The 20,108-nt window shown below is 37.7% G+C and overlaps 2 protein-coding genes and 1 pseudogene across 2 annotated transcripts; all 3 read left to right on the top strand.

Annotated features, from left to right (window-relative positions):
* Positions 1-808: 808 nt before the first annotated feature.
* On the top strand, positions 809-1,309 carry LOC113771220 (E3 ubiquitin-protein ligase CIP8-like). The gene has a single exon (XM_027315829.1). It carries the CDS (start codon positions 809-811, stop codon positions 1,307-1,309), a length of 501 nt encoding a protein of 166 aa, XP_027171630.1.
* A 1,837-nt stretch (positions 1,310-3,146) lies between these two features.
* Positions 3,147-3,647, top strand: LOC113771221 (E3 ubiquitin-protein ligase CIP8-like). Its single transcript, XM_027315830.1, has one exon. The coding sequence runs from the start codon at positions 3,147-3,149 to the stop codon at positions 3,645-3,647; it is 501 nt and encodes a 166-aa protein (XP_027171631.1).
* A 1,646-nt stretch (positions 3,648-5,293) lies between these two features.
* LOC113771222 lies at positions 5,294-18,480 on the top strand (annotated as a pseudogene).
* The last annotated feature ends 1,628 nt before the right edge of the window (positions 18,481-20,108 follow it).

Here is a 20,108-nt window from a genome sequence, read left to right on the forward strand (position 1 = left end):
CCTAGCCGCCAACTGGGAAGCTTTCATTCTAGCTCCCGCCCATGAAAAGGGGTGAAGAAACAGGTTTTAGACGAGAACTTGATGATGATCTTCTCTCCTCCTAATGAGATTTCGTGAGAATGGCCGCCCTCGGAACCGGAAAGCCGTAGCGTTCTCAATATTGGTTTGGTAGATTTCTGCTATTCCACTTCCACTTCCTGTGTGCTTTTTCAGTAAACGGTTGTTGTACGGTACATTGATTTTTAAATTACTACTACTACAAGTAAAATCTTGTCCAAACCAAAAAATAAAAGAAAAAGAAAAGATTGAATACGTGTCTAAATGTCGATGGGTAAAACCGAGGTAGAATTGGGAGGTGGAACACAGGATCCTAATCTTTTATTTTTTTTAAGTATATTATTTGGTTGGCAAATTAGCTACTAATTTAGCTAAAACCCACAATATGTCTCGCGCAGCGCAACAAAACGTCACTAGGCAACTGCTGGTGTGTAAAGTCCAAAAAAACAGCAGCTCCTTCTCCTAAAAGCTGAAATTGAGAATCCCCATAAGTCACCAAACACAACATCATCTCGCTAGTCGCCACTCAATGGCTTTCGGATTTCTTGTTTGAACCTCCGAGCGATGAGGAAATCGAGTACGGGCACGACGACAGTAAGGACGACTCAGGCGAAGAAGACGGAGAAGCGGAAAACGACGCCGTTAACGAGGAGGAAGACGAAATATCAATTTCTCCAGCTAAAAAGAATAAAAAAATCCAAGCACTCTCCCTGGGATTTCTCTTCCTACTCCCAATCAGTTGCCGACGGGCATGCCCGCCGCTGCACCACTTGAGGACCACTCAATTGAGTTTCGATTGGCCGTGCCTGAAAGAGAAGGGTATATTGGGAATCCAGACGATTACGTAGATACGGCGGGTTATGAAGCTTTGCAGCAAAACCTGGCCGAAACTGATAGCGATGGGCGGCGAGGAGCATCTCCCGCATCAAAAGCTTCTGTAGAAGCATTAGAAACCACGGAGATTAAGTCAAAACCGGAGGCATTGGCTTGTGCTGTATGTAAAGATATAGTTGGTGTTGGAGAAATGGTAAAGAAATTGCCTTGTGGACATGGATATCATGAGGATTGTATCATACCATGGTTGGGGTCGAGAAATTCGTGCCTTGTATGTAGGTATGAGTTGTCGACAGATGATGCAGAGTACGAGGAAGAAAGGAAAAAGAGAGCTACTGCTGCCGCTGCCGCTGCCCCGAGTTCTTCTTCCGGTGGCATTGGCGGTATTAGTGGTGATTACGAGATTCAGTTCTTCTAATCACACTGGTGGCATATACGTTTACTTTCTGCAATTATTTTTTGATTTTCTTTTTCAAGAATTAGCTTATGGTTTCAGATATTTTGACTCGTGGAACTTTATTTGTGGACTAGCTTGAGAAATTGTAAATTTGTTTCTTCTTTTCTTGTTAATGTAAATAAGATTTACTTTGATAAAAAACTTGTTTCTTCTTTATCTCGAGCATCGTGTTCTTGGGGTTAGATAACATGGAAACTGAAACATTTGCACCTATGAAATTAATGATATCATTTTAAACATGATATGCTATGCTATTGAGGTATGCAATTTAACATGTGCATTTGGGTGCTTTAGGAGCTTTACTTATGTCATAAAATGCAGTTAATTTCTAATTTCTTGTAATAATCTTTATTTGTTCAGTCTGGCAAACCGCAGCTATTAAAGGAGTGTTCACATCGATGGTTCTTTGCGTGCATAATAGATGTTATACCTTTAATTGAAACTGCAGATGCAGAACATTGATGTATTCTTTAGAAACCCTGACCGTAATGATCTCCCCAGTGTATTCAAGCTGAATCTTTGCTGAACGTCAGTCAATGCTGCTGCCTGTGCTAGCTCCCAGTGTAATGCATGATACTTGGTCGGAGATTTGCGGAAAGGCGTATGATTTGCACAATCTCTTGTGTGCTTGGATTCAAGTTCTCATTAGCGTTTTGCTGTTTTAATGCATGAAAACGCGTCTTGGCCACCGAGATTGTAAAGTGCCTATTTACTTATTTATTTGTGTGCAAAATTCATGACTTGCATTTTCTGCTCCTGTTGTGTGATGCGTTTTCATTTTGAATCTTTGTATGGAGATGAGAGCAGATATTTATTTTAAGAAGTTCTTGAGTTCGAATTCCTGGTTCTTATGTATAATAATAATAAAAATCAACCGTAGCTTGAAGTGAAACTTGATGTAAAGATGCATCATGTTTTACTACAATTTTAGGTTGTTGTAATTTTGTGCATTTAGCTTGATGAATGCCCGTGCACTCTCAATGTTGATGCCCTAGCCGCCAACTGGGAAGCTTTCATTCTAGCTCCCGCCCATGAAAAGGGGTGAAGAAACAGGTTTTAGACGAGAACTTGATGATGATCTTCTCTCCTCCTAATGAGATTTCGTGAGAATGGCCGCCCTCGGAACCGGAAAGCCGTAGCGTTCTCAATATTGGTTTGGTAGATTTCTGCTATTCCACTTCCACTTCCTGTGTGCTTTTTCAGTAAACGGTTGTTGTACGGTACATTGATTTTTAAATTACTACTACTACAAGTAAAATCTTGTCCAAACCAAAAAATAAAAGAAAAAGAAAAGATTGAATACGTGTCTAAATGTCGATGGGTAAAACCGAGGTAGAATTGGGAGGTGGAACACAGGATCCTAATCTTTTATTTTTTTTAAGTATATTATTTGGTTGGCAAATTAGCTACTAATTTAGCTAAAACCCACAATATGTCTCGCGCAGCGCAACAAAACGCCACTAGGCAACTGCTGGTGTGTAAAGTCCAAAAAAACAGCAGCTCCTTCTCCTAAAAGCTGAAATTGAGAATCCCCATAAGTCACCAAACACAACATCATCTCGCTAGTCGCCACTCAATGGCTTTCGGATTTCTTGTTTGAACCTCCGAGCGATGAGGAAATCGAGTACGGGCACGACGACAGTAAGGACGACTCAGGCGAAGAAGACGGAGAAGCGGAAAACGACGCCGTTAACGAGGAGGAAGACGAAATATCAATTTCTCCAGCTAAAAAGAATAAAAAAATCCAAGCACTCTCCCTGGGATTTCTCTTCCTACTCCCAATCAGTTGCCGACGGGCATGCCCGCCGCTGCACCACTTGAGGACCACTCAATTGAGTTTCGATTGGCCGTGCCTGAAAGAGAAGGGTATATTGGGAATCCAGACGATTACGTAGATACGGCGGGTTATGAAGCTTTGCAGCAAAACCTGGCCGAAACTGATAGCGATGGGCGGCGAGGAGCATCTCCCGCATCAAAAGCTTCTGTAGAAGCATTAGAAACCACGGAGATTAAGTCAAAACCGGAGGCATTGGCTTGTGCTGTATGTAAAGATATAGTTGGTGTTGGAGAAATGGTAAAGAAATTGCCTTGTGGACATGGATATCATGAGGATTGTATCATACCATGGTTGGGGTCGAGAAATTCGTGCCTTGTATGTAGGTATGAGTTGTCGACAGATGATGCAGAGTACGAGGAAGAAAGGAAAAAGAGAGCTACTGCTGCCGCTGCCGCTGCCCCGAGTTCTTCTTCCGGTGGCATTGGCGGTATTAGTGGTGATTACGAGATTCAGTTCTTCTAATCACACTGGTGGCATATACGTTTACTTTCTGCAATTATTTTTTGATTTTCTTTTTCAAGAATTAGCTTATGGTTTCAGATATTTTGACTCGTGGAACTTTATTTGTGGACTAGCTTGAGAAATTGTAAATTTGTTTCTTCTTTTCTTGTTAATGTAAATAAGATTTACTTTGATAAAAAACTTGTTTCTTCTTTATCTCGAGCATCGTGTTCTTGGGGTTAGATAACATGGAAACTGAAACATTTGCACCTATGAAATTAATGATATCATTTTAAACATGATATGCTATGCTATTGAGGTATGCAATTTAACATGTGCATTTGGGTGCTTTAGGAGCTTTACTTATGTCATAAAATGCAGTTAATTTCTAATTTCTTGTAATAATCTTTATTTGTTCAGTCTGGCAAACCGCAGCTATTAAAGGAGTGTTCACATCGATGGTTCTTTGCGTGCATAATAGATGTTATACCTTTAATTGAAACTGCAGATGCAGAACATTGATGTATTCTTTAGAAACCCTGACCGTAATGATCTCCCCAGTGTATTCAAGCTGAATCTTTGCTGAACGTCAGTCAATGCTGCTGCCTGTGCTAGCTCCCAGTGTAATGCAGGATACTTGGTCGGAGATTTGCGGAAAGGCGTATGATTTGCACAATCTCTTGTGTGCTTGGATTCAAGTTCTCATTAGCGTTTTGCTGTTTTAATGCATGAAAACGCGTCTTGGCCACCGAGATTGTAAAGTGCCTATTTACTTATTTATTTGTGTGCAAAATTCATGACTTGCATTTTCTGCTCCTGTTGTGTGATGCGTTTTCATCTTGAATCTTCGTATGGAGTTGAGAGCAGATATTTATTTTAAGAAGTTCTTGAGTTCGAATTCCTGGTTCTTATGTATAATAATAATAAAAAAAATCAACCGTAGCTTGAAGTGAAACTTGATGTAAAGATGCATCATGTTTTACTACAATTTTAGGATGTTGTAATTTTGTGCATTTAGCTTGATGAATGCCCGTGCACTCTCAATGCTGAATCCCTAGCCGCGAACTGGGAAGCTTTCATTCTGGCCCCCGCCCATGAAAAGGGGTGAAGAAACAGATTTCAAACGAGAACTTGATGATGATCTTCTCTCCTCCTAATGAGATTTCGTGAGAATGGCTGCCCCTGGAACTAGAAAGTCGTAGCGTTCCCAATATTGGTTTGGTAGATTTCTGCTATTTCACTTCCACTTCCAGCATGCTTTTTCAGTAAACGATTGTTGTACGGTACATTGATTTTTAAAATTACTACGACTACAAGTAAAAGCTTGTCCAAACCAAAAAAAAAAGAAAAGATTGAATACGTGGCTAAATGTCAATGGGTAAAATCGAGGTAGAATTGGGAGGTGGAACACAGGATCCTAATCTTTTAGTTTTTTTAAGTATATTATTTGGTTGGCAATTTAGCTACTAATTTAGCTAAAACCCACAATATGTCTCGCGCAGCGCAACAAAACGTCACTAGGCAACTGCTGGTGTGTAAGGTCCAAAAAAACAGCAGCTCCTTCTCCTAAAAGCTGAAATTGACAATCCCCATAAGTCACCAAACACAACATCATCTCGCTAGTCGCCACTCAATGGCTTCAGATTTCTTGTTTGAACCCCCGAGCGATGAGGAAATCGAGTACGAGCACAACGACAGTAAGGACGACTCAGGCGAAGAAAACGGAGAAGCGGAAAACGACGCCGTTAACGAGGAGGAAGACGAAATATCAATTTTTCCAGCTAAAAAGAATAAAAAATCCAAGCACTCTCCCTGGAATTTCTCTTCCTACTCCCAGTCAGTTGCCGACGAGCATGCCCGCCGCTGCACCACTTCCATTGACTTCAAAATCTCCCCAGACCTCCTCCAACAACGATCCGCCCCTGCCTCCTCCCCGCCTATCCCCACCTCCGACCACGACCATGACCACGACTCCAATTCCTAACCTGACCGTCAAGTTAGTAGCTCTCAACCTCCCCTTAATTTCTCATTTCATTTTTTCTTTTCTCCTTTTTCTTTTGGGTGGAATTGCCTTTTCGATAAACCTACCTAGACAGTAATTCTTCCTTTTCTTGTTCCTTCTTTTGAATGAGGCTAGTGGAATCTAATTCATTCCGGCTAATGCTCACCCCTACTTCAGTATTTAATCCCGGAAGTTACGCAATCCACCTTCACTTTTCTACTGATTGAATTGTCAATTTGTGTCATGTTATCAAGTTCATACATACACTATGATCTTGGCACTTCTCTTATGGTATTAGCTTGTAAACGTGATAAAAATACTTTTCTTTCTTTTTTTTTTGCTTTGTTTCTTGGGTTAAAACTGTAATATGTACTCCAAATAGTAACTAGTATGATTGAAAGGAAGCTAGAAAGTAATACTTTTTTGTTAGTTTGTAACTGTCCCTATACCTAGGCATTTAAGTTGTTAAAAAACCTAAACTTGGGGGTATTTGTATTATTTTGGCTAATATAAAGTAAGAGAAGAGTGCCTGAAGCTAATGCTGGAGTGTCAAGATCATTAGCCTCTTTTTTTTCAAATAATAATAATTTTTATGGGTTTAAAATTTAGGAGGACTATGGGGAGGAAGATGATGATGATATGGCTAATAGTAATGCTGTCAGCGATAAAAAACCATTCTTTGGGTCGGTGGAGGAAGTTTCCTACCACGCAAATTCATTTCTGGAGCTGTATCTTTCGAGGCCCTTACTTCGAGCTTGTGAAGCATTGGGCTATACCAAGCCCACACCAATTCAGGTTTCTGTTTCTTTTCCATTTTTTTCTTTTGGTTTTTTAAATGTGACTTTAATTTGATGGATATATGATAAAGTCACGCATCCAGTAGTCTTATGTTTTTGTGAGATGATAAATATTTGAGGATCTTTTGTTGTAGGCTGCATGTATTCCGTTGGCATTAGCGGGCCGTGATATATGTGGAAGTGCAATAACAGGTTCAGGGAAGGTATATAATATAGATGGAGATATTTATGGGCTTTATTTCCTTATTTCTTTTAACTGATGTATGCTGGTTTTTTGCCATTATGATTGGAAGAAAAAGAGAGAGAACTTTTTTTTTTAAAAGTTGGAAGTGCAATAATAGGTCCATGGAAGTTATATACAAATGGAGATGTTTCATGGGGTTTATTTGCTTATTGTTTCTTTTAACTGATGTATGCTGTATTTATGCCATTATGCTTGTAGAAATAAGAAAGGGATTAAAAAAATTGTAGTAATAAGAAAGAGATATTAAAAAAAATTAATTGCAGTTATTGGTATGTTTTCTTGTTTGACTTTGCTCATGCAGACGGTTGCCTTTGCCTTGCCAACACTGGAAAGGTTACATTTCCGTCCAAAGAATCGCCCTGCCACTAGAGTTCTAATTCTGACGCCAACAAGGAAGTTAGCTGTGCAGTAAGTTTTGAGATTAGGCTGTCAGTCGATTCACTTGATTTGTCATATAAAATTAAAATAGTTTTATTCCATTTCCTCAATCATTCCCCATGATCTTAATTGTGTCTTTTCTTCTCCTCAATAAAACTCTTTCTTTCTTTTCAAAGTCAACCGAAATATGTTAATGATGATAAAAGTGGTGCACTGACTTCTCTGCTCAGGTTTATGTTTGAATTATATTTAATTGATTGGCTAATTTTTATTCAACCATTTGAATCAGGGTCCACAGCATGATAGAAAAGCTTGCTCAATTCATGACAGATATTAGATGTTGTCTGGTGGTTGGTGGGCTTTCATTGAAGGTTTGTTGTTTATCATGCTTGCTTTGCAAGAGAACTATGCCATCTCATCTTATGCTTTTTTATCATTCATTTTCACTGTGCTGCATCTTTTAAATGTAGTTGTATTGACTGCCAGATAAACGCTCTTTAGTTCGTTTTCAGTTCTCCCATATCTTTTGGGTTGTATGATGCTAGTCAATGCCTTCTTTACTTCCTTTTCCCCCCACTGCCTTTGCTTCTAGAATTAGAGTGGATTTTGAGCTGAATTTGGTTCTACATATGAGTAAGCTTAAAACATTGTCAAGCTTCACATTAGTTTGGAGTTAGATGGAAAGGTGGCATGCTACTAGTGAATAGGAGTTAGGCATTTGTATCACATAATAGGTAATAGTTGGAACTTGGTTGCATTTGTTTGCAAATACAAATTGGGTAGAGTATGCAGAACTTCTTCCCTTCTGCCCCTAAATGCTGAAAAGGAAAAGTAGAAGAAACAATTGCCTAGGGTTGAAGTTAATTTTCTTCTGTAGGGACTGGTGGTACATATTTGGGAATTTTGTTAGTCTCAGTTTCTATTTAAAAAATGCATGGAGGTACCAGATCATGGCAGTTCCTCATGTGATTACATTATCTAACTATTAGTGTTTTTTCAAGGACTTTACTTTGACACTACTGATGGTTTATCATATATTGTCTACTCATAGCATTTGGTTGTCTACCAAAGAAAGTTTGCTAACCTTGAGCAATTTTCAGACGCAAGAGGCAGCTTTGAGGTCCAAGCCGGATATAGTAGTTGCTACTCCAGGACGTATGATAGATCATCTCCGCAATTCTCTGTCCATAGATTTGGATGAGCTTGCTGTTTTGATCCTTGATGAAGCGGATCGTCTCCTGGAGTTAGGATTCAGTGCTGAAATTCGTGAGCTGGTATGTTTGACGACTGTGTCTTTTTCCTTGTATGGAGAATGGGCATTTTTAGGAAGTTTTGCAATGAGAATCCATTTTACTTCAACTCCTCTAATATTTTTCTTTTCTTTCAATCGTTTTTAATAATCCCTTCTGTGGTTGTTTTTGTACTTTGGGTGTGCTTTCTTTAAGTGATTATTGGAGGGCTTGTCTCAGGTAAGACTGTGTCCTAAACGTAGACAAACCATGCTATTTTCAGCTACCATGACAGAGGAAGTTGATGAGCTTATCAAGCTATCCTTGAACAAACCTCTGCGACTTTTAGCTGATCCATCCACAAAAAGGCCAGCAACTTTAACTGAAGAGTAAGTCATCCTAGAGATGCTTTGGCACTTAGCAGCTTATGCTGATGGCAAAGGGTTCTCAAAGCCTTGTATTTTTATTATGTACTACATCGCTATTCATTTTCTTCACCATGTCAACTGGTTTTCTGAAAAAGTTGGTTTTCTTTAGACATTGCGAATTTATTATCCTGTTCTGCATTTATGTAGGGTGGTTAGGATACGCCGGATGCGTGAAGGGAATCAGGAGGCAGTACTTCTTGCTGTGTGCTCTAGGGCATTCACATCTAAAGTCATTATTTTCAGGTTTCCGCAGATAAAGTGATACGAGTTCATTCGTTAAATTTTTGTTCGACTCCTGATGTATAAATATGGTTGATAAATAGGTTATTCGAGTGTATGTTTTATGTTTACATCATCCATGTTATGAGTTCAGATAATTGAGAACCTTTCAGGTCTTAACACTAGTTAGTGTTGATTTAAGTCTACATTTTCTCAGAAATTTCATTTTCATGTGGCAGTGGGACAAAGCAGGCTGCCCATCGGTTGAAAATTTTGTTTGGGTTGGCTGGCTTAAAAGCTGCTGAGCTTCATGGAAATCTGACCCAGGCTCAACGCCTAGACGTGAGACTTTGCATCCTGCATCCTGCTTTAAAAATTAAAGTAGGCTACTTTGTAACTGTTCAGCTAGCATATTCTCATTGGTACTTTTTTTGTAAGCTTTGGAACTTTTTCGGAAGCAACAAGTGGATTTTTTGATTGCAACTGATGTTGCTGCTTGAGTAAGATAATTAGTCCATCTTTTGTAGGGTTTTATTTTAGCATTGCTTTCAATTCTTTATTTTGTCTATATTGTACAGTCTGAAAACTCGGCAGCGCAGTTAAAACACAAATTTAAAATATCACGTGCTTATGGCCTAACTTCTTTTCTTTTTTTAGGGACTTGACATTATTGGACTCCAAACAGTTGTCAATTTTGCATGTCCTCGCGATCTTACAAGGTTTGCAATATTGATCCCCCCAAAAAATTGCTTGGAATTACATGATTTCAGTTGTTTTTCTCTTCTTGATTCCGTATTTGTATGCAGCCATATGCAGTTTCTTCTATGGATATGTTGTTCTTTGGAGCCTTCCCTGGTCTCTGAAAATTGAATTTCTTTGGATTGATTGTATCTTTGAATTCTGTCTGTTCTGTTAATTTTTTCTTCTTAATTTTATTTCCAGTTATGTTCATCGAGTCGGTCGTACAGCTAGAGCTGGTAGGGAAGGGTATGCTGTTACTTTTGTGACTGACAATGATCGGTCTCTTCTGAAAGCCATTGTAAGAGCCTCATATTCTTTTTGCAGAGTTGCAATTGTAGAATGCTTTGCATTTTGTGCATGTTTGTGATTTTTATGCTTCAATGAGAAGGTGTTCTAGTGATTGGTAATTGTATTTTAACTTAATATGATATTGCTATGCTCCATTACATCTAGTGACGGGGGAAATTTCTATGATTGAAACTCAATATTGCACCACAAGTCAGAACCATTTTGGATTTTGGTCATGCCCACAAGCCACACTTTTCTAAAGGCAAAAAGGTAAAAATGGTTTTGAGATCTTGCCTGCAAGTAGCTGGTTTTGGCTGTGATTCTTTTGTCTGCAATGTGATGCCATCTCGGACTGCAACATACCTGCTGATACCTCTCAAGCTTCTAGCCACTAATTTGAGTAATTTCATGGTTCTTAAGATTTTTATAACTCTATATTAACGTTAAGCCTTTCCCCCTAGATTGATACCCTGCTGCATTTTTGAATGAGAAATATGCCAATCAATCAGTGTTGGTCCTTCTGAATGAATCACTACATGAGAAGTTCATTTCAGATGATTTTGGTGATGCAACAGGGTGTTCTTTTTTTTGACCCCTCCTTTTTCTTTAGTAGTTTAGACCTGAAAGAGAGATTGTGAAGACCCGAAAAATTTCTTATTTTATCGAATATTAATGGTTTCATTAAGTATTTATCCACCTGTTTTCCCCAAATAATTTATTACGACCATTTTAAATCCATTCGTATGGAATAATGTCTTCATTGTGTTTTTAAAATGTCCCGTTAACAACTTCAATTTTCGGAAGGATTGTTTAAGTGCGAGATAGTGAACACGAGTGTTTCGAGGTGATATTATATTCGAGAGTATGATTATCCTGGGGAAATTAAGAACGGACAATAGCAGATTAAGAAAAGTTAATCGAGAATTAAAGGTAAATAAGTTCTAAGTGAGCATATACTACTCACGCGTGGATAGTTTTCCAAAAGACGCATGGATACAAATTTATTGGAGATTTGAGGAGTTAATACTCGACTCATGTGAGGACTCGTAAAAACTATTATTTTATTTAAACCTAATTTATGGCTTAATAAATTATTTAATTGGATTTTATTTCCAAGGAATATTTTCTAGTCTTATTAGACCTAAATACATGGTAATATAACTTCGTTATATTTTTAAAATGATTCGTTTCGAAAATTAATTTCCTAGAGCGCGTTTAGTAAAAATAGTGAATAGTGCTTGGAGATTTTAACCGCGTAGGAGCACAATGAACTTGGAATATTGGAGACTTGTACTACGGTCCTAAAATAGGTAATATTATGAATAAATACTCAAGTGATAGTTAGTAGTGCAATCGTTATAAGAATTTCTCGGAAGTTTCGCGTTATAACGTTAAATTTGACGGTACGCGTTTTCACGCGCGCGACTTCAATTGAGGGACTTTAGACCCTTATTTCGGGACAATTAAGAGTGAATAATATTTACATGAATATATATGCCTTGGAGGTTTAGTGCACTAGTGAACCCAACGCGCGAGAAAATCGAGCCGTAATCGCACCAAACGGCCCCTAATGAGAGTTGACTTTTGGGTGAATTACCACCACTTATTTCACCTTCTCTTGGAAGCTAAAGGAAGTCAGATTTCCCTCCATTTTCTCTCTCCTCACAGCCGACCAAACTCCCTCCTCTCTCTAACTCATTTGCAACAAAATTTCTGCTCACTAATCTCACTCAAAACCACCCCAAATCATCTCCAAATTTAACCAAACTTGCACCACACCTAGCTTGACACTTGAGGATCATTTTGAGCTGCAAACAAGGGCTGGAAATCACGGTTTTTCTGGTGCATTAGAGGGCCGAAATTTCTGCTTGAACACCAACCCAAAGTAAGTGATGATCCACTCTTGAAAACTTGAAGTTTGGAAGCTATCTTACCTTGTTAAGTTCATGCATGCATTTGGTTAGCTTGTGTATGGTGTAAAAATGTGATTGTGGGCTCTTTGAATTCCCACACTTGGGTTGTTGTTGCTGATTTGATGAGTGATGGTGATTATATTGTTGGTTTAGTGGTTATAATGATGCATTAGTGGTGGGTAATTAGTAGAAACTTCATTGGGTGTAAGAAGCAAAAACTTCCGATTTTGCCCCTGCCATGTTCGACCATTTTAAGGCCAGTTTTTAATGAACTAATGGCTTGAATTGGATGCCTATATGATGTATTAGAGGTGTGGAAAATTTCATTGAAAAATAATGAGGTTTGGTTGGGCAAATGAAATTTTTGTTCGAAACTAGCAAATCTGGAAACTGTTCCCGTATGGCTCAGACCAGCTGTGGTATTTCGGCTATAACTCTGTCCTCGGATGTCGAAATCATGTGCCGTCAGTGGCGTGTGAAACTAGACATTCCTAGCTTTAATTTGGTATATAATGTACGTTCTGATTCTTTGTGAGCAAGCCGAACCAAATGTTTTAAGTTCGCTGTCCTGTTGCTCTGTTCATCTGGAATGAAGTGTTCAGGCAGCAACTTGATGCCCGATTTTGAACCAGATGGGTGCCGAATTTGGAAACGATTTCTTCTGTGATATTTTAACTCTATGAATTTATTTTCCAACGGCGTAAGCCATGCTCGATTTCGAGCTATATTGGCTGAGTTGTGACTGAAACAAGTGGACTGCTCTGTTTTGGAAAAAAACCTAATGTTTGGACTGGTTTGGAACAAAATCTTGGAGTGAACTTGTTAGTTGATGTTCTTGATATTAAACACTTACCAAAGGTATCATGGATGTATCTTAGACCCTTATTTCACAAATGAACCATGGTTGGATAACTTTCTTGGTTAAACGATTGGAAATTTGGAAAATGAAAGTCAAAGGCAGATTGCCTTAGGATTTTTCTTGAACTTTGGTTGGCTAATTAACTACCTTGCCGAAGGTATTTTTCCCCGAAATTCGATAGAGAGATACTTTCCATATAGTATTGAAATACTGCCAATTTTGGTACCAATTCAAGTTCGTTTCGATACCCAATTAAATTACTAAAGTTAGAGGTTCAAATCTGGAAAATTCTCATCCAGTCTTGAATTTGCTCAACTTTGAGCTACCGTATCTCGGTGCTCGAAACTCCGATTCTTGATCCGCTTGTTTTGTTATACACCTCACTTGCAACACTAATTGAGCTGCAAATTTCAGAGGCCGGTTTGCAACGTGTGAATCGTGCCGAATTTTCAAAGTTGGCCGAAATCCAACTTAATGCTGCCTTGAAACCAAGTCTGCACCTTCAAGCCCATTTTTGAACACTTTCCACTTCGATTCATGGAAAAGCATCTTCTAGGAACTTATAGTACTTTCTAAGAGGTTTCCAACGGTATAAATTTTTCCAATTTTCGACTTGTACCGAGTGAGTTACGATTTTTCAAAGATTCATAATAAAGCTGAAAATTTTCCAATTTCAAAGAAATAGAGTTTTTCAAGAACTCTTTACTCTTTTGATATTATCTAAACGTTTTGCCCACGATTTTCATGATAAAAACTCAACTAATATTATACTTCATAAAACGCAAGTTGAACCTCGATTTACGAGTAATTGAGGTTCATTTTTGTGAAATATTCCTTAGATCGTACTAATGTACAATCTTACTTGATAATTGAGATACTTGAGTAATTATCCACTATTAAATGCCAGGCGCACAAGGAGACCTTCAAGAGGATCTCACCGTGGACACTTGAACCTCCAACGAATAATCTTTATTAAATTGCTCGGTGAGTGTCAAGTGTGTGAATCTTTGATACTTGCTTAATTGTGGTAATTATTAGAGATTTTAAAAATAAGGGCGGGTGTGTACTTTATCGCATCCGTTCTGATTTCAAATGAATGAATGAAATGTATTGAATGAATGAATGAAATGCAATGCTATGTAATGGTTACATATGTCGTTGGAGTGAACCTCCTCGACTTTCAAATGAAATGTATTGAATGAATGAATGAAATGCAATGCTATGTAATGGTTACATATGTCGTTGGAGTGAACCTTCTCGACTTTCAAATGAATGGGGGACGCCCAAACTCATAGGCCGACCTTGGACTCGAGCCGGCAATGGGCTTGGTCGGGAACTTGGGCGAGCCATGAGATTATAAGCTCGACCTAATTAGAGGTCTTGCTTGGCATACTCGTGCAGTATCGCCTTACAAAAGACTTGTGGGCCCTTGGGGTGTACGGTGGACGGAGGGAAGTAAGTGGTGATCTACGGAAATGGAAATACCGACCCGGTTGACAGGAGGGTCAATGCGGGAAGGTATACGAATGACATCGGCAGAGCGAGTGGAACTTAGCTCCCGAGAGCTACTATATCCTTGAATTGTTTCTGATTATTTTTTTTCCTGCTCAAATGGTACTTTATTGAAATATCACGGTTTTATTTAATAAAGTTGAGATTGTTATTTGAACAATGTGCTTGCATGTGTGTCCTTGGCCTCACGAGCGTTTTGCTCACCCTGTAGATTTGTTTTCCTTAACAGGACTGGAAATGGAGTTAACGCGGAGAAATCTCCTTTTGGATATATTTTGTTTTAGGGTTTTAGGTGTATTTTGGCTTGACCCCTTTATGATTGTACCTTGGAAGTTTAATGTATCATTCGGATATCTGTGATGTATATTTTGAAATTTAAGTTGTATTATGAACGCACGACGTGCGGGTGGCAAGCTGATAGGTACCTTGTGATGTAACCATGAGAACTGTCACAGTTGGCATCAGAGCCATATGCTGACAGGTTGGGTAATGGATGGATATTGTTAAGCATGAACGTTTCCGCACTATATGTATTCCTACTAATTTGATTTTGGTATCTAGTATCGCTTTAAGGTTGAACGTTTATTGCTTGAGTCCTAGCGAGAGTTAGGCAGGCGTTCCGCGGATACCCTTTGGTGCGCCTTAGGGAGAAGTGGGGGCGTCACAGAGATGGTACATTCTTTGCTTGAGAAGGATGTTTATACTAGTAAATGTAAATGTGATACATTCTGGCAGGTTAAATGAGCTGGGTCCAGGTTGAAGAGCCGAATTGTGGCAGAGCAGTCCACAACTACGTGGTCTCAAATGATTGAGCAAATGGAAGACCAAGTTGCCGAAATTCTTCAGGAAGAGAGGTTTCTCAATATTCTAACACTAACCTGTATTTTATTGAACTTGCTAACATGGTATATATATATATATATATATCTTACATATATATATATAAAAAGCTAAGACTTCTACTCCCAGGTTTAGACACGTGGCAGGCTGAGGGAAGAGAGAAAAATTTTCTTCCGTTTATGCCCTGAGAATCTTGATTAGTTCTCCAAACAGTGTATCACTGTTGAGGTCATTTTTGTCTTTTCACATGGAATTACTATCTTGCCCAGATAAAAATAACTAGCTCCAAAACAGTAACTTACTGTTGAGGGCTATTTTTGACTTCTCGCAAATAGCCTTTTGTTTTATTTCTCAGTTGTCATCTTTTCTTAGACGTAGTTGCCATCACCTCTGTTGTTCTTCACTTCTTTGTCTCCGTTATCAAAGACAAGAAGTCATAGGAGTCAAAAAGTCAAATAAAAATCTGGAAGTGCACTGATGGCAGGAAAGCAAAACACTCCCTTTCTACTTCATTTTACAACTTTAGCCCATCATCTTTTGTTTTCTTCTTCCTTTCTGTCTCTCTTTGTTTCCCGTTAATTTTTCTTTCAAGTTTCTTTTCTCCCACAAAGAGTCAATTATGGCTGCCCATCCATATCCGAACTGTGGGATTGTTCCACAAAAGATGATAATCCTCCTTTCCTTTTCATTGTTCCCGTTTCTTGGACTATTCTTCTCATCTCTCAATCATGTGATTATTGCAAAAAAGACATTTTTGCAGATTTGATCGATTTTCCAGTTATGATGACAGATAGGCTTCTTAGCAATTTAGGTCTTTACGTTTTGCGGAAATATGGAATCAGAAAGGGAACAGACATATTTATCACTCCTTATTTTGTCTTGCAATCTGAGCTTTTACTATTGGAAGGAAATAGGAGTAGCAAAAAATCCCACCTTGCTCTTCGCTGCTTTTTCTCTGGTGCCTTCTTGGGTAAGACATATTTTTTCTTTACTTTTTGTTAATTTCTTTACATAACAAATAACAATAGTAGATAAATAAAGAAACTAATGTATACACATTATTGATCATAGTCTCTTTTTGGATTTTATCTTCGTTGACAAGGTTTGTTTCATTTTTTTTAAGTTTTTGATTAGATGTTCTTCATTTTGTTATTTCTTTTTCTCATCTTTTTTATTAAATGATGTTCTGATGTTTGAGTTTTTTTTTTGGTTGGTGGTGTTTGTTTTGGTTGCAAACAAATACAGATGTTCAAACAAGTCAAGTATGTGAAATCTCATAGACTAATGACTATCAAGCGTTTGATGAAATGTCTATATGAAACTTGGGATAATTAGCAGAGAAAACCTGGAGAGAAAGATTACACAGGTAAATTCTATTTTGCTCTATATCCTTTTTTTCTTCTACGGCCAATTCTTTTTGTGTTTTCTAGGGCACTTTATCTTTCCTTTTCGACCTTTTTTGGTTCTGATCTTGATCTCATGTTGCTCATTCTATGTTGACGTTCGCTATATTTTTGCTGGTGATAGATGTCATATGGAAGTTTAATTTTGATCTTTCAGTTTGATTTTTGAAAAATTTTGTTCATTCTTTCAACCTTTATATGCCTTTGAAGTTCAATTTGGTCCATGTATACTTTCAACTCTTCATCTTTTCGTTACTTTTCCAGAATCTTTTTTGTGGCTGAGCTAAGATTTATTAAAAATAACTTTGATGTCTATGCCTTTTGAGGAACATGATTACATAGGCTTATCAGAGGTTCCTGCAATGGAAAGTTCTGAAAAGAATAATGCTCTGCCTTTGGGAGATAAATAAGAAAATAAAATGATGCATTGTCCTGCGTGCTATGGGAGGGGTCTAATTGCTCAGAGATGGGTTTGATACAATGTAAAGTTGTATTCCATACTCTGACTTTGTTGTATCTGTAGGGAGACTTCATACCATAAACTGAAAGTTACACACTTCATAGTTTAGCTATGTTAGGCCCATCTTGATCGTTAGCAGCTTTCTCTCTGTAATTATTGTTATCGGATATAAGTTTTTCTATTTAGCTGATAGCTTGTCGAAAAATCTCCATGCAGATGCTCAAAATGTAATGGGAAGTGTATGGTGCCTTGAGTAACTTGTGGTTCTTGTGGGCCTATCAAATGTGTGACGTGCATGGGTGGTGGTTCTCTTTTGACTCGAAAAGTGGCTGTTATGAGATGGTATGGCCTATGTTGTTTTGCACAATATATTTGGCATGCCATATCTCTTACAGACTTTAGGACATAACTAAAAGAACATTTTGGATTTAGTTTAAAAGAACATAACTAAATGAACTTGTTATCATGACAGGTAAATTGATTTTGAATCTAGCCTGAAGCATTTTGGGAGAAAAATTGTTAAAATGCTAAAAGAACATAACTAAGTAAAAGTTGGGGTTCAGTTTGTCATTAAAAGTTGGTCCCTATGCACATTCCTCATAGGTAAGGGCTATTTAGTCCATGATCCATTGGACAGTCAGTTCAGGGCCAGATATTGAAGCAGTACCATCTGATTTCTTTTGAATAATTTTATAACTACTTTTTCAGTTTGTTGGTTTATTCAAGAATGGCAAGTATGTTGGTTCATTCAAGATCATTCAAGAATGGCAAGTCAAGTATTCACAGAATCTTCATTGGACAAACTTAAATGTGCTAGGCTTGAAACCCTCCTTTGAAGTAATTGTCATGGATGGCCAAGTACACCCTGTGGACATGCGTAATAGGTCACTTAAGCCTACAACAACTTTGGCTTGTGATTTATGCGTTTGGATGCTATGTTGAGATCCCTACCAAAGCTAAAAGAGCTTTAGTGAACCCGACCAGAAAATGTGAAATCACTCTGTCCACAAGATTTATTGTTTCAGTTTTGTTGTTTCTTGCCTGGCATTCCTTCAAGTTATGTTGTTTGCCTATTTCAATTTGCCTCATAGTTGTGCCATGATGGAGAAATAAAGGAAAACATAATTGTTTTAAGTACCGATTATGCATTTTGTCTGTGTTTTTGGCTGTCCAGGAAGACACTTTCAACTCGGAAAGTGAGTGCAACAAGTAGAGCTGCTACAGTTCCTGACGATGTTTTCCACAGAGTGCAAGGCATCCAGTTGTGCAATACCCAAGCCTACCAATGCACTCCTGCCTTTTTTGCCGATTCATTCTTCCTCAACAAGTTTTCCTCTGAAGTAAACTGCAGAAAGGGCTTCGGTCCCTCATACTACAAGGGTTATAGTGAGAGACATATCATCTCTGTTGTCCCAGTCACTCGTGTGACTATGGCCCATCATAATTGCTCTTTCAGTTTCTATATTATCGAAAACGGTAGAGAGGTTTATCTCAAGGACTATCCGGCTAGGTTCTGTTGGGGCCTGTGCCCATGCTTTTAGTGGTTGAAATCAGAAGTTGCTGTTGTTACTCCTGAGGTCCTTCACTTGCTAGAGTGAAATGATTTCCAGGGGACAGATATTTTAGTTTTTGCTCGAAATTGGGAAGATAGAATCAGTTCAAACATGTTAATGGGTTATGGGTTGAGTGAATGAGCCATTGTACGAATCAAGATTTTTTTGTAACTACAACCAGAAATGCTAGCACATATAAAATGGTGCAAGTATTGCAATGAGTAAATGGTCCAATGAGGATGGTTTACATTCTGTATGCTGTCAACTATATTCTCTGCACAACAATTTCATCGTTAGACATTCTATTCGACTTAAATGAATCATCATCTAATCAGATCAGTATTTTTTAAGGTTCCAAACGAGTAGTTTAATTTTTCATGTTTAAAATTTATGATATGCATCTCCATACATCTATATAGGAAAACCAAATACCTCTCCTGCATATTTAGCCCAACACATTGGGCAAGGCACAGCCGAAAAAGTTTCTAGTATATATATATATATATATATTAGCCCATCTGGGCTACGATGATTGTTGCCAATTGTCGATAACTCCATTCTCGACTAACATGATACAGAGATAACCCATGAGGTAGGCATACACAAAAGGAATGGGACTGAAGGATGAGGAGGCAGGACAGGGCGCCCACACCATATCTCCATTTCAGCGTCTCAGTATCTATATCTATATGTATTGCAGAGTGGGTTTTTAGAAGAGAGCCTCTCAATGGCTTCCAAACTTCTCATTCTTTTTTCTAGATTTTTGTATTTATTTTAATACATAAAAGTAGTGAGTTATAACCAATCCTATCACCAGTCAAATTTAAAATTTAAAACTTTCTCACTATTTATTTCATAAACCGTTTATAGTTTATTATTTATACTTTAAATCCTTTTTACTCCTTAATTAAAAACAAATGCTCATTCGTATGTTATTTTAATACAATTTTACATTTTATAATTAAGAAATATTTATCACTAAACTAATCCTATAACCATTACTACAAATGAGCTTTGCAAATTACAATCACGTTTCAATAAAATCACAAATGTGCAACTAAATGTAAAGTTAAGGGGGTAAAGTGCAATTAAATGTAAAGTTAAGGGGGTAAAGTGCAATAAATGTAAAGTTAAGGGGTTTACTATATTTAATCCTAAAAAAAATCGCAAGAACGGAACAATTGATTTTTTTTTCTCTTTAGGATGGTCGGACATCCATGTGTAGTGACCAAAAAATTTTTCTTTCTTAATGAACGTAAGATGGCCGATCTATTTATTTTTTAAAAATGAATACGGCTGTTTCAGATCCAAAAAAAAAAAAAAGAAACAAACCCAGGTTCCTTCATTGTTATGATTTTTTTCACCATTATTCTAAGAAATTTGCTAAATTGAGTTCTTTAGGACAAATAATGAGATGTGTGGCCAGTCCCCCTTTTTTATTATTTGCATGACTAGTCTATTGTTGATAAAAGTTTAAATTTTTTAAAAAGTATACAAAAATTAGGGGAGATAATATTAGAAATTTATAGTAAATTTACCACACTTCTGGCGTGGTTTTCGCCTATCCAATATCATGAAAGAATAGAATAAGTCATTATCAATTATTACACGCTAAG

The sequence above is a fragment of the Coffea eugenioides genome, chromosome 5 (assembly GCF_003713205.1).
Source record: "Coffea eugenioides isolate CCC68of chromosome 5, Ceug_1.0, whole genome shotgun sequence".
Taxonomy (NCBI): Eukaryota; Viridiplantae; Streptophyta; class Magnoliopsida; order Gentianales; family Rubiaceae; genus Coffea; species Coffea eugenioides.

Excerpts from the sequence above, each read along its gene's own strand:
- LOC113771220 (XM_027315829.1), top strand. The coding sequence starts at position 809 with ATGCCCGCCGCTGCACCACTTGAGGACCACTCAATTGAGTTTCGATTG.
- LOC113771221 (XM_027315830.1), top strand. The coding sequence starts at position 3,147 with ATGCCCGCCGCTGCACCACTTGAGGACCACTCAATTGAGTTTCGATTG.